This window comes from Rhinopithecus bieti, unplaced genomic scaffold, assembly GCF_001698545.2.
Source record: "Rhinopithecus bieti isolate Rb0 unplaced genomic scaffold, ASM169854v2 scaffold_17795, whole genome shotgun sequence".
Lineage (NCBI taxonomy): Eukaryota > Metazoa > Chordata > Mammalia > Primates > Cercopithecidae > Rhinopithecus > Rhinopithecus bieti.
The window spans coordinates 248,028-262,731 of NW_016808927.1; the positions used below are offsets into that span (position 1 = coordinate 248,028).

The 14,704-nt window shown below is 45.1% G+C and overlaps 1 protein-coding gene across 10 annotated transcripts in view; it reads left to right on the top strand.

Annotated features, from left to right (window-relative positions):
* ZNF862 (zinc finger protein 862) overlaps positions 1-14,704 on the top strand; it is a 30,494-nt gene that overhangs the window by 2,489 nt on the left and 13,301 nt on the right. For 7 of the 10 annotated variants that reach the window (XR_001888313.1, XR_001888311.1, XR_001888312.1 and 4 more), the window contains exons 2-5: positions 4,391-4,502; positions 5,923-6,027; positions 7,478-8,175; positions 9,922-10,099. Coding sequence is in view for 7 of the 10 variants with exons in the window: in XM_017887819.1 (XP_017743308.1) it covers positions 4,391-4,502; positions 5,923-6,027; positions 7,478-8,175; positions 9,922-10,099 (1,093 nt within the window). In the remaining 3 variants the exon portion in view is untranslated. Of the gene's footprint in view, positions 1-343; positions 376-3,244; positions 6,028-7,477; positions 8,176-9,921; positions 10,100-14,704 lie in introns of those variants that run through there. The other 3 variants (XM_017887820.1, XM_017887824.1, XM_017887823.1) reach the window with 3 other exon arrangements.

Sequence of the window (14,704 nt, forward strand, 5' to 3'; positions counted from 1 at the left end):
AAAAAAAAAAAAAAAAAAATTTAAAAATAGAAAACCTCATAGAATATAAAGAAAAATACCTTTTGTTGATGGAATGGTTTGCTAGAAAATAAAATACAAAAATATTTAAAGAAAAATATTGTACAGATGTACAATGTGTGTTAAGCTAAGTGTTATTACAAGAGTCGAAAGTTTAAAAAATTAAGTTTATAAAACAATTACAATAAGCTAGGGTTCATTTATTGAAGAAAGAAAAATTTTGAATAAATTTGGTGTAGCCTTAGTGTGCAGTGTTTATAAAGTCTACAGAAGTGTTCAGTCATACCCTAGGCCTTCACATTGACTCTCCCACCCACCCACCCAGAGCAACTTCCAGTTCTGCAAGCTCCATTCATGGTAAGTGCCCAATACAGATGTACCCTTTTTTTTTTTTTACTTTTCTACCGTATTTTTACTGTACCTTTTCTATGTTTAGATACACAAATACATAACCAAGTGTTACAGTTGCCTACAGTTTTCAGTACAGTAACATACTCTGCAGGATTGTAGCGTAGGGGCAAAAGGCTATACCATATAGCCTAGATGTGTAGTAGGCTGTACCATGTAGGTTTGTGTAAGTACACTCTGTGATGTTCCACTATGACAGAATTGCCTAAGGACACATTTCCCAGAACTTATCCCCGTTGTTAAGCAATGCATGACTGTACAAACATTTTGGGAGGCAGAGGAGAAACCTGATTCCTTTTCTGGTCCAACCACTAAGTGAAACCTCAGAGACTGGAAATTTCACCCATGATTCTAGTCTTTATTTTAAGGTGTCTCAGAAAGGTGCTCGCCCTTCCCAAATACGGTTGTTTTCTAATATGGGAAATGAGAACTTCATACAAGAATGAAATAAAGTAATTACAAAACCAACTGGCAGTGTAAGATGTATTGCAAATGAATGACCAGGAATAGTGGTGCTGTTCTACAGCTCCACTCTGAACAACATTTTTATGGCTCAGAACTGGGAGACTACCTTGTGAGATAGTGATTTGGTCTGTTACTAGACTCTTGGGTGCCGTTTTGTGGTCTTTATTAACTAAAAGCCATCTTGGGCCATTGGATTGATATCCCACATTGAGTGTAGGACATCTTGCCTGTCATTGGCAGAATAATGGATACGGGTCAGACTTTTCCCCACCATGCTCTATCCCATGATCCTGTTTTATTTTCTTCCCAACCCTTATCACTCAACAAAATTCTCATGTTTATTTATTTATTTACATATTTGTTGACTGTTACATCCCCGGCTAGAACAGTGGAGCAGCTCCTGGCATTTAATAGGGTCTCATTCAATAGGAATCCTTATAAATAGCATCACTACAGGAGCCCTTTTGCTGCAAGGTGTGGGTGCTCTGAAGAACACTGTAGCCCGCCCCCTCGTGTGCCTCCTAGGAGACTGTGCTGTTGATGCCCCCAAAGAGAAGTCTATATGTGTACTTGTTTCTGTATGTATTTGTTGCCTCAATGTTTCTGTTTCCTGGCCCTCTCTTATCTTTCCTGTACAAGTGACTGATACTCCTTTCTCATTTTTTTCTGAACATGGTTCTGTTATTGCACTTACACCTTAGTTGTCTGTCACCTCCTGATAGATTTTAATCTCACATCTTTGAATTACCATGCACCAAGCACATAGAAACACTTAAGTAATAAATGTGTGTTGAATGAAAAAAATGAATTAAGTGCCTATAAAATACTTTCCATATAACATGGTTGTGGGGAGAAGGGTGGTGTTGATGTAGGAAGTTTTAAAATCAACCAAGCAGCATAGATTTCCTTAACACTGGACTCTAGGGGAGATATAAAGCCTTCCTTGCTCAGAAGAAGGATAAATGCTTGGGCCAGGTGGTTAGGAAATCCCTCCTGAAAGAGAACGCGAATCGCAGCTTTATGGGTGGGTGGATTCTAAGTCGGTGGGAGGAAGTGGGCAGTCAGTATCTAAAGATTGGGAGTGTAGAGAGAGGAAAGGTGCGAAGTAAGCTGGGTGATTGCAGTGATATGAATCTGGCTGGAGGAGACGTTCTGAGTTAGGCGATGCACAGAGCTGAAGTTAGAAAGTAGGTTAGATTCAGACTGAGGGGGCTTTGGTGCTAGACTGAGAATTCAGACAGCTTTACCCTGTAGAGAGTGGGAACCGCTAAAATAAAACTTCGGGAGATATTCTTTGCATTACACATAGATGAGGAACTCCTCTTGTTCATGCAGATTTGTGTTTTCTTTACATTGCAGTCACCTAGAATCAGAAGGCTCTTGCTATAATACTGCTTAAGAGAGGTACCAGGTGTTAGTGTTATCACTCTTGCTGGGAAGACACTGTTGTCCAAATGGACAGTCCAAGCCATGCTCCTTCTCAGGTGGAGCTAACGTGATGGGTTCCTTGGTCCTTATTATGCTCACCTGTGCATGCCCGGGAAGGATGGGCATGAAGAGGGACCCTGGCTGTCCCGAGTCACAAGTGTTTTAACCTGCCCCAATCTGGACAGGCTGCCCTCCAGTCCTGGGATACGGCAGTCATCTTGAATCTGCCTTCAGCCTAATCTTGGGGTTATCTTCAATGCTTCCCCACATTGTCTGTCCCTAGGCTGTATCTCATGGAGACTCCTTTCCTGTTTGACTACTTTCTTTTAGTGGAGCCTGTCTTCCAATCGGTTTTTGGAAATGTTTCATTTTGCTTTGGAAGACACTCTACAGCAAATGGTTATTTAAATGTACACATTTGGCAGTACAATTCCATTTTTGTTTTTAAAACTGTTCATACATATTCATAGACAAAAGACTGGGAGGTTATATATAAAATGTTAACAGGTTCTCAGGAAAGAAGGGTAATGAAAAGTAATTCTTTTTCAATAAAGGGAATGTGCGTGATCTTAATACATTTTTTTCTGCTTATTTCTATTGTCCAAATTTTCTGCAGTCACTATAAGAAAAATCTATTATGATAGTGACCAGTAAGAATGATCTATGTCATTTTCCTCAAGAAATGTCTACTGTCGAGGTTAAAATCGATATTTCACCTATTTTTAAATGGCATGCTGCTATTCCCAATGTTATTTTTCTTTGGACTGAGAAATTTGTTTTTTGTTGATAATTTGATTGATTTACTTCTTTTTAAAATTTCTTTAGGTGGTGTTTTCATGGCACAAAACTTAAAATGATAAACATTTCTACTTCTTTTTCTGTTGATTTCTTTTATAACACTTTGTTGCGTGGCTGCAGTACCTTACCTCTTTGATGATTAGATGATAGTTTTTTTTTTTTTTTTTTTAAGTTTTTTTCTCCATGCTTCCCTTACATTTTCTTAGCAACCCCCCCGCCACCCCAACACCTCCCATCTGTTTTGGTCTCTATAGTCCCTGTTAGATCCTTTCCCCAAGTGTCTGGTAGTCCAGTCTGCTGACATTTAGCGGTAGAAGACCAAAACTCTAATAACTCTGTGCTCGTGAGAGGGAGGACGGGCTTATCAGCTGGAGCCTCATGTAAAGAACCTGGGGAGGCATTGGTTGGGGCACAGCCCTCCCCTAGTTCTCATTCCATTGGGCTGCCTGCCTGCCTGCCTGCCCTCCTGTGCTAGAGGTTTCTCGTGCTGGAAGATGCCAAGCTTTTGAGGATGCAGAGTGTACCTTGGGTGGTTCTCCGCTTTGCCTGCTGCCGGGCGAGGATTTGATTTTCTTGGATCTGCTGAGTGACTGCTTTTTCATCTGCTTCTTGGTTTCCAAGAGCATATTGCTGTCGTCTCCTTGTTGTGCCTCCTATTATAGTGGGGGTTTTGTTTGGGGGAGGGGACTTTTAAATTAACAGGGAATAAACAAAATTAAATGGGCTTGTTTAATCTGCCGTCTTAATCTGGAACTCCTCCAAGCACTTTCTGAACTCCCTGCCCCACAGAGCCCCTTTACAAGCCACACGGGATGTAGATCTCAGCCCCAAAGCATTGCCTGTTTTCATCATTCACAGACATAGTTCTAAATGACTTTCAGCTATTTCTAGAAATCAGACACATCTTCCTAAGTGAAAGTTTACCATGTTTAAGGTTCCATGAAAGAATGTACCCTAAGTTGTTGTCCAGCCCCTGGCTGAGAAGGAACGGGCGTGTGGGAGGCGGGTAAAGAGCACGCAGGGAGGGGCGGAGAAGCTCCTAAGCCAGCTCCTTCATGGGTCCGTTTCGTTTCAGTGCATGGCACTTCCCGGAAGAAACGAGTCTCATTCTCACTGTGATCTGTACCCAGGTGGGGAGATATGGGGTGTGGGCCTTGCATGTAAATTGACAACACCCCTTCCCATGCAGGGTACCCTCAGGTGGTCAGGAACACTTTTGGAAGATAAATCTAAGGAAGAGGGTGGTACTTAGCAGCTGTCATTTTCCTTTCAGGCTCCTGTGACGTTTGATGACATCACTGTGTACTTACTCCAGGAGGAATGGGTGCTGCTGAGCCAGCAACAGAAGGAGCTCTGTGGTTCTGACAAGCTGGTGGCACCACTGGGTATGGGTGCCCATCCACATCCCTGCCACCGTCAATCTAGATCATCATTCCCAACCTCATCTGCGTCAGGAACACTGGAGAGAATTTTCTGGAATCCAAGCATTTGTCTAGGCATCTTTATACCACCTATCTGCTCGATCCCGTATCTACCTTAATTGCATGCAGATTCACACATCACCCTTTCTCTTCTCCCCTTAAAATGGTCAAGAGAAGTGGGGCAATCTGGTAGGCCTGGGCTGGACTCCTGGGTCTGTCTCCTGGTGCCTCAGAATGCCCCAAGGGGCCAGGAGGGAAACTCGGAAGCTAGGCCTGTGGATCTGTGGAGCCCGTAGGACGCTGGAGGTAGGAAGCAGTGGTGGCAAGAGCATCACATTTGCAATGTGGAAATCTGATCTCAATCCCAGCTCTCCACTGGATACTTGAGTGCCTTTGGCCTTTTTAAGCCTGAATTTCCATCTTCTTAGGGTTATTGTAGAGATTCAGTGAGATAAAACAGTTTAAGAATTTGCACAAGTGTATTTTTCATCTCGTCTATTTTTTGAATGCTCTTTCCTTTGATTCTTTGGGTAGACTTTCTGTGCCAAGGACAGAGGTGGTTGGTTGTATTTCAACATGTGTGTACACATAGGCACTGTTGACTGATTGCAAGTTGATGACTGTCTGCCATCCTTTTCTGATTTCGTCTTGGCTGCTGTGTAAGGCATGGTAGAAGCCACAATCTCAGCATTTTGTGGGTGGAAGGATTGCAGCTGGGTTGAGTCTTCCTGTGCCAGCTAAAAGAGTTTGAAAACCACTGATTCTTCCAAACCAGAAGTTGCAAAGTAGCAGCTCATGGGCCAGATACGGCTCACTGCTTGGAGTTTTGTTTTGCTTTGTTTTTTGACTTTTGTTTCTTTTGTTTGGCTTCTTTAAATTGCCAATATTTAGTTATTAGGAGTTTTCACATAAGAATCTGGATTTCTGACCTGTCTTGACAAACAGGACGGTGTGGCAGGGCTGAGCCTGCATCCTGAGTGGCAGCACTTCTGCAGCTGAGTAGCTACTGTTCCCTTACATCTTGCAGGTTGCCACAGCCCTGGAACTTGGCCTGGTTTCCTCTGTTATATTACCAGGCTGGCCACTCTCAGCATTTGGGTTTCTGACCCATAGTTTTTACACCTGTTTAGCCTCCTTTTGCCCTCATTCCTTTCTCCTAGTCTCCTGTTCTATTAAGGGCCTCACAGATATAAGTTTCTAAACCACTGAACTACTGTGCTGAACCACCAAGACTCCTACTTTCCTCCTTGGCCCCTTATTTCACCATGCCGAGAGATGTCGCAGACAGATACCTCCTTTGTGTTGTGACCCAGAGCCAGGTCTTCATAGTACTTTTCTCTCTCTCTCTCTCTCTCTCTCTCTCTCTCTTTTTTTTTTTACTCAGGACCAACTGTTGCCAACCCTGAGCTGTTCTGTAAGTTCGGACGAGGGCCAGAGCCATGGCTTGGCAGCGTCCAGGGCCAGAGGAACCACCTGGAGCATCACTCAGGTGAGTGTGGACCTGCACTCAGGGGCAGGTGCTTAGCTGGAGAGGGAGCAGGGGCAGCCCCAGGACTCCAGGCTCATCCTCTGCCCTTCCTGTTCTCCACCAACTGACACTGCTGTTCTCCTCCCAGGTGTCATCTGATTAATATCTAAATATACACACTGCCCCTAGTGTCCTTCTCCAACCTCTCATCTCCCATTGTCTTATTTCTACCCAGGAGAATATGTTTATTTATAATTATTATAAGTTCCATGAAGGCATGACTTTCTCTTATTTACTACCATATTCCTAGTGCTGAGAACAATACCTGGCGCCCAGCTGTTGCACAATAGATAATCACTGAATGAATGAATGAACAGCTGTCTGCTAAGTTCTAGGGATTTATCTTTTCTTCCCTCTTTCGATAAGACCCTCCTGTTCAAGGGTTGGCTTAGCCAGGCCAGATGACATCTTGTCATTATGTAAAATAACCGAGTTAACCCAACTCCTACTGTGGGAGAAGAGGGAAGTGGGGAGCAAGATCCTATATAAATCAAATCACAGAAGTTTGTTTTCCCTTGTGATTTCTCTCAGACCACAAGGAGCTCTAGACAGCTTTGTGACTCTGGAAAGTATCACAGAGACAAATTTGTTTTGTTTCATTTCTCCTTGCTTGGCTCTTACTTTGAGCCTTCTGACTGTTATTAACAGCTTCATGGCCTTACAGTTTTGTAGACCAGTCTGTTGGCCTGGCACAAAAAATGTTGAGTCCTCAGCCACTGGGCATTGGAACTGATGTTGGTACATAAGAAGTGGTTCCACAGGAGTTAGAGTCGTTTGAGCTGCATTTCGTCTAAGTGAATAAAGAAACTTCTAGTTCAGCTTGAAGAAAAATGATGTGAGGTCATGAGAGTCCTCATCTGTTTGAAGGTTTGTGTTGTAAGAGAGGAATTAGACTTGAGTTTCTCTGGAGAACTGGGTCAGCATCCAGTACTTTGAGGTGAAAGTATTTGAAGATAGATTATAGCTTAAGGAAAACACCTGGGGACCGAAGCTGCCTGCCCAGGAGATAGGTAGCTGTCTTCCCCTGGAGTTGTGGTGTGTGGCTTTAGTGATCTTTTTTAAATCCTATGTTCTATTATATTAGTGTTCTTATCCATACATGAATTTTGACTCCTGAAGATTGTACGTTTCATAGATCAGATTGCAAAGATCTCCTTTTGGCTGGTTGTATCTGTCCTTTAAATTCAAGAAACAAAAAGGAGGGGCGGGTTCCGTAAAGCCCATCCCTTTGGCTTTCTTCTGGATGAGGTGAGGAAAGGGCCTGCAGACTTGGCCAGGACTAGAAGAAAATTCAGGTGTGTGTGTTTGCTTTCCCCCTTTCATATTTGAGGTTCTTCAGAGCCACTGTGAGTTGCAGTGGCTCTAACTACAGGATTTTAAAGCAAATCCCTTCCGTCCCTGTTCTCTAAAGGAAAAAAACAGATGGGCTACATGGAAGAAATGGGCGTGCGAGGTCCCACCAGGGAGAGTGGACAGTCCCTGCCGCCTAAGAAGAAAGCCTGCCTTTCCCACCTCAGTACGGGCAGTGGACACATCGAGGGAGACTGGGCAGGAAGAAACAGGAAACTCCTGAAGCCCCGGTCCATCCAGAAGTCATGGTTTGTGCAGTTTCCGTGGCTGATCATGAATGAGGAGCAGACGGCTCTGTTCTGCTCTGCTTGCCGAGAATACCCCTCCATCAGGGACAAACGGTCAAGACTAATAGAAGGTTATACAGGACCATTCAAGGTGGAGACTCTCAAATACCACGCCAAGAGCAAGGCCCACATGTTCTGTGTCGATGCCTTGGCAGCAAGGGACCCCATCTGGGCAGCCCGGTTCCGGAGCATCAGAGACCCATCTGGAGATGTCCTGGCCAGCCCGGAGCCGCTCTTCACGGCAGATTACCCCATATTCTACCCCTCAGGGCCTCTGGGAGGCTTTGATAGCATGGCTGAGCTCCTGCCAAGCTCAAGAGCTGAACTAGAGGACCCTGGGGGGAATGGAGCAATTCCTGCTATGTATCTAGACTGCATTTCAGATTTGAGGCAAAAAGAAGTCACTGATGACATCCACAGCTCCTCAGACATTGGTATTTTATGTAATGATGCAGTAGAATCCTGCATTCAGGTAATATGTTTATAATGATTGCTGTATCTTACAGAGAAGGGTTCTATACTGAGAACAATGTATATCCAGGCTGATGATGGAAAAAAGAATACTAGCAATAACCCCCTGCTGACATCATAATGTTAGCATATACTACCATGCTTATCAGGGACTAGGCATTGTTTTAGATGCGTCACATGTATTATCTCGTTTAATTTGGACAGCAGCCCCATTATTATCTCCTTTTTGCAAATAACAAAACGTAATTAGTGAGACAGAATATTTCTACTTCCGCTATAAAGGAAACAATAATCTTTATTCAGAATCCAAAATAAACACAGATCTCAAGAAATAATCTACAACCACAAAACAATCACAGAGCCCTTAAATAGTTGATATTTAAATTTGTTTTGTTTAAGAGACAGGGTATTACTCTGTCACCCAGGCTGGACTGTGGTGTGATCATAGCTCACTGCAGCCTTTACCTCCAAGGCTCAAGCAATCCTTCTCACTCAGCCTCCCAAGTAGCTGGGACCACAGGTGTGTGTCTCCACACCTGGATAATTTTTTATTTTTTGTAGAGATGGGAATCTCACTATACTGCCCAGGCTGGTCTTGAACTCCTGGGCTCAACCAGTCCTCCCACCTCAGCCTCCCCAAATGCTAGGATTACAGATATGATCTACCACACCTGTCTAGTATTTTTTAAAGTTTAACTTTAACTTTGGAGTCATGTTGCACTTTTAAACATTGCAGTTTTTTCACGTGTTGTTTGACGTAATGTTTCTGATGTTGCTGTGCAGCCAGTAGAGCAAGTGCTATTAAACTCATCTTGTTGGAAGAAAACAGACTTTGGAGGAAGTGACATGTCTGGGGTTCTAGAGCTCTTATAGTCAGTGCCAGAATCTGCCCAGAGTCCTGAGCTGCCAGTCCATGCTTTCCTTCCACTCCCCACAGCACTGCTGGGCACTAAGTACTGTAGCGCCCACCTTAGGTTTCCTTTGTAGTTACCGAATGCTTTGGAAAGTTGTCCTGTAAGGAAACTGTGTTCATTGGAAGCTTCCCCATTTCTCACCTATTGCATAGAAGTAGAATTTTACAACAAATCATTTTTAACTCCCCTCCAGGAGTCTGGCGAGAATAACTCAGAGATTCCTGCTAGAGCTGGCATCATAAGGAATCCAGTTCAACTGCGTACACTCTCATTTTTCCAAAATCCAGAAAAACAGCATAGCTCATTTCTTTTCCTATTCCTGACGTTTTTTAGTGTTAGAAACTAATACACAGATCTAACCTTTTATCATCTGAATTCCTTCAGCAGTGAGGCATATGTAGACCAGTTACTGGTCGTAAGCATCTTTAACTATTTTGACCACCTCTTCGTTCCCATCCCATTGGGAAATCTTAACAGGTGCTCTTAGAGGCACACGGTCACCTTTTAGTTGTAGGTGACCAGGAGGCAGCTCTCAGGACTCTGAGGACAGCATGCAGTGAGAGGCTCTGCCCAACTGCCTGTTCTTTCCATATGCTTTCATTTCTGCCCAGGAGATCCTAGGATCTAACCGAGTCTCACTTGGTTTTAGCTTACTAATTCTGGCCTCCTGAATTTGATTCTTTGACTTTCGATGGATAAATTCATTCCTCTGAGTGCATCGGGGCCTCTTGGTGAGCTTCCCAGGAGAAATACGGCTTCCAAAGGCCCCAGAAGTGTCGCGCAGGCATCTGGCTTGGCAGGCGGTGCTGAGTGGCCGCTGCTCTTTGTTCCAGGACCCTACTGCAGAGGGGTTGTCGGAGGAGGTTCCTGTGGTGTTTGAGGAGCTGCCGGTGGTGTTCGAGGATGTGGCAGTGTATTTCACCCGGGAGGAGTGGGGCATGCTAGACAAACGGCAGAAGGAGTTGTACAGAGACGTGATGCGGATGAACTACGAGCTGCTGGCATCCTTAGGTAAAGACGCACCGAGCCTCTTATTCGCCACCCTCATTTGACTTGGGAAGCTCACAAGGGGAACTGAGGCTTGTGGTTATCTTCCCATTCCTGCCCCCTCCCCGTGCGTAGGCAGAGATCAATCCTGGCTTTTGCACCTCAGAACTCCCCTGCTTAGCGTAACTGTGCTTTATCACCTTCTCATCCACCCATCTGTCCATCCATTCGTCCCCCACCAGACATTTTGGAGTACCTACTATGTGCCAGAGGAGCACAGCTGATCTGCGGTCTCTGCTTTCAAGGGCCTAGCACATTTGTGGGAGAGACAGACATTTTAATAAGAAACTATAAAAATTGGCCGGGCGCGGTGGCTCAAGCCTGTAATCCCAGCACTATGGGAGGCCGAGACGGGCGGATCACAAGGTCAGGAGATCGAGACCATCCTGGCTAACACGGTGAAACCCCGTCTCTACTAAAAAAACACAAAAAACTAGCCGGGTGAGGTGGCGGGCACCTGTAGTCCCAGCTACTCGGGAGGCTGAGGCAGGAGAATAGCGTGAACCCGGGAGGCGGAGCTTGCAGTGAGCTGAGATCCGGCCACTGCACTCCAGCCTGGGTGACAGAGCGAGACTCCCTCTCAAAAAAAAAAAAGAAAAAAAAACTATAAAATAATACAGTCTCTCATAAAAGAGCTTCCAGAAGAGTACCCGGGGCTACTGAAGAAGAGGGATTTGATTTCCTGGGCATTGGTGGGAGGGATCAGGAAGCCTTTATAGAGTAGGAAATGTTTTAATTGAGTTCAAAGCCAGGTAGACCAGAAGGAGGAAGGGCATTGAACCATAATGGAGGGGACGGCCTGGCAGAGCCACCCCTATCTGTGCAGCCCAGGGCTGAGGCTCCTGCATCCTGGCCAGGTGCGGGCAAGGGCTGGCAGCCTTCAGCATGGGAGTCATGGGGTTTGGACCTTGGCAGATTAGGAAGACGGCAGTGCTTATTAGTCCTCAGGATGGTGCTCTCCTCTCCTGCATCTGCTGTTTTATCCTCTCTTTGCCTCTTTCTGGCAGTTAGCAAGGTTCTTATGAAGCATCAAGATGGAAAGACAACTTTTTTGTTGGAGACAGTCTCCCTGTGTCGCCCAAGCTGGAGCGCAGTGGCGCGATCTTGGCTCACTGCAACCTCTGCCTCCCAGGTTTAAGCAATTCTCTTGCCTCAGCCTCCTGAGTAGCTGGGACTACAAGTGTGTGCCACCATGCCTGGCTAATTTTTATATTTTTAGTAGAGACGGGGTTTCACCACGTTGGCCAGGCTGGTCTCAAACTCCTGACCTCAGGTGATCCACCCGCCTTGGCCTCCCAAAGTGCTGGGATTACAGGTATGAGCTAGCACACCTGGCCAACTCTTCATCTTCTACATCTTTTATGTATTTCTTTACTAACATACATGGTAACAGAAACCTTGTGGAACAGGCTATTGTACATAACTAAGGAGTTCCAGTAGCAACCTGTATTGTGACTTCTGCAGAACAGGAAGTAAGAAGTCTGTGACTTGATTGATGTCATAGTCCCACTGCACTTTTGGGTGCAGCTAAGATCTGGATTATTTTGTAAACATCCTTGACTTATATACATCTTTTTGTCATTGTTCATAATTTTTAAATGGCTCCCCAAACATTCAGAAGTGACTTAAATTAATTATTTTGTGGTGACAGAGGTTTTGTCATCATGCCTTAGGTTAGAGCATCACTGCCTCTGCTGTGCTGAAGAGCAGTGAGAGTGAGGGCTAAATTCACACCTGTTTTAAAAATGCACACCCTCTACAAAAAGTTGGGTTTTCCTTTAGAGTAATTGGCACTAGCGACTCAGTTTCACTGTGAGGCCCCCAGGCGATTGTGAAAGTACCGGGCAATGGTGTTGCCAGCCCAGGGCAGCTCCTCCGGCAGTGCAGGGAGGGCTGGCCAGGATTGTTTAGCCTGTGCCTGTTCCCTCACATTTTGTGTCTTGACAGAACACGATCTAAACGTTTTATAAATTAGGCAGTAGGGAAATCTTAGCTAACTAAGGTCTTTAAGTTTTATTTGGATGAACAAAAAATGTAATCAGAGGGAAGGGAACTCATTTTCCTTGAGGGTCAGAGGCAGGAATCAGAAAGGCTTTCTAGGGGGTGGGCCTGGCCTCTCCGGTTGTCCATGAAATTGAGACAGGTGTGGGAGTCTAGAAACGGAGTTGCATGTGTGTGATTCCTTTCAGTTACTTTAACTGGATCTCTGGTTATCCTTTATCCCCCAATTTAAACAGTTCTTCATGTTTGAGATATAAAAGCATCTTAAGGAGCCTGGAGACTATGGGCAGGGCCTGGCATAAGCTATTTGTATATTTAAAAGTGATATATAGTAGTATTAAATTGGGGTATGAGGTAGTGTTAAAGCATAGTGGAGATTCTGTAATTGTTATTATTATTTTTACTTTGGCTCTTTTTTTAATTTCCCACACTTTAGCCTCCATAACAAATGCTTTAAGAGTTGAAAACCAAATATTATTTTGCATTATCTTTAAATATTTTTTGTAAATAGAACACAAAACTTTTTATTGGGGTAAACTCAACTTTGTTTTGTGTGTGTGTGTGTGTGTGTGAGAGAGAGAGAGAGACAGGCTCTCACTCTGTCGCCCAGACTGGAGTGCAGTGGTGCCATCATAGCTCACTGTAACCTTGAACTCCTGGGCTCAAGCAATCCTCCTGCCTTAGCCTCCCAAGTAGCTGGGACTACAGGCGCATGCCACAACACCTAGCTAATTTTTAATTTTTTTTTGTAGAGTTGGGGTCTCACTTTGCTGCCCAGGCTGGTCTCAAACTCCTGGACTCAAGCAATCCTGCTGACTAAGCCTCCCAACATGTTGGATTACAGTGTGAGCCACTGCACCTAGCTTGCCATATCTGATGAAGTCTGTTGCTTCTTCCCAAAGAGAAGCCAGAAATCTCAATTACATCCCACTGTTAAGAAACTAATATTTGTCATTAACAGAAATAGGCCAACATAGGGACTATGTGGGTAGCCCTTGCTTTTATTTGTAAAGGTGTCATCGTATGCTGAGTGGCCAGTCACTCACTGCAGGCAGGTAGTTTCTTGTCCACAGGAGAAGTTGGTAACTACAGCCAGGCCTTACTGAACTGGGGGAAGGCATTGTGTCACTCATGGAAACCAACATTGAGTGGGAGGACCCTAAAGAAGATGAGCAAGGGAGTTCGAGTCCCCCAGCAGGTGGTGTCTGGGAAGCCAGCTTCTCCACGGCAGGGCATGTGATGATGGCCTCCAAGTGGGGGCAGCCAGGAGCTAGAGAGAGAAGAACCAAGGTGAGGGGCTAGAGTGGCATCTATTTACTTATTTGTTTGTTTGAAATAGGGTTTCTCTATATTGCCCAGTCAGGACTGCAACTCCTGGGCCCAGGCGATCCTCCTGCCTCAGCCTCCTGAGTATCTGCAGAATGGATTCATGGGATAGGGCCTGCTGGCCTTTGGTGAAGTTGGCCTGGAAGGATGAGGAGTCCTTTGTAGGTCAAACCATTGTTATGGACTGTTAGGGAACGTGGGTGTTTGTGGGTGTGTGCATGTACTCACGACAGTTATGTGCCCTCGTTCTTTTTCTATTACTAAGTCATAGAAAAGGCCGAAAGCTCCCCTCTTTCCTTTGTTTGGAAGGGAAGAGAAAGAGAGGTTTTGATAAGATGTAGGCTGCAGCTTCAGAGAGGTACCATCAGGGTACGGTATTCCTGGGGCCAGGGTGGTGGTGCCAGCGGCAGTCAAAGGTGGACAGTCCTCAAAGGGGATATAAATGGAGGCAAACAGATTTGGGAACATTTGGTCCCTGTTTGTTTTGAATTATTCTTGTTAAATATTTCTGCCAGGCGTGGTGGCTCACACCTGTAATCCCAGCACTTTGGGAGGCTGAGGCAGGTGGATCACCTGAGGTCAGGAGTTCAAGACCAGCCTGGCCAACATGGCAAGACCCTGTCTATACTAATGTCTGTACTAAAAATACAAAAATTAGCTGGGCGTAGTAGTGCACGCCCGTAGTTCCAGCTACTCGGGAGGCTGAGGCAGGAGAATTGCTTGAACCCGGGAGGTGGAGGTTGCAATGAGCCAAGATCGCGCCACTGCGCTCTAGCCTGGGCAACAGAGCCAGACTCCATCTCAAAAAAAACCAAAAAAACAAAATGACAGTCCCCTGTCCCACCTTTCTCTTTTACGAAGTCCTCTTCCCTAGAATCTTGTAGCTGTTTCTTCCAGTAATTTGCTGCATTCTTTCTAAATAATGTATGTGGACATCATCTTACAGGGGATGGACTCCAGCAGGACGCGCTCATAAAACAGTTGCATCCTGCCGCTCACCACTGAGAATGTCAGCTGTGGGGGCCTTTTCTGTCTCACCCTCTGGGTTAAATCTAGGCAGGGCCTGGAACTTTTTCTTGTCACACTCAAATAACATAAAATCTTCCTGGTCTAATTTCAATGAGTGCAATGCCTGGTACAAAACTCTTCAAAAGTGTCCTGATCAAAAAAAGACCGAGTGGCCGGGTGCGGTGGCTCAAGCCTGTAATCCCAGCACTTTGGGAGGCCGAGACGGGCGGATCA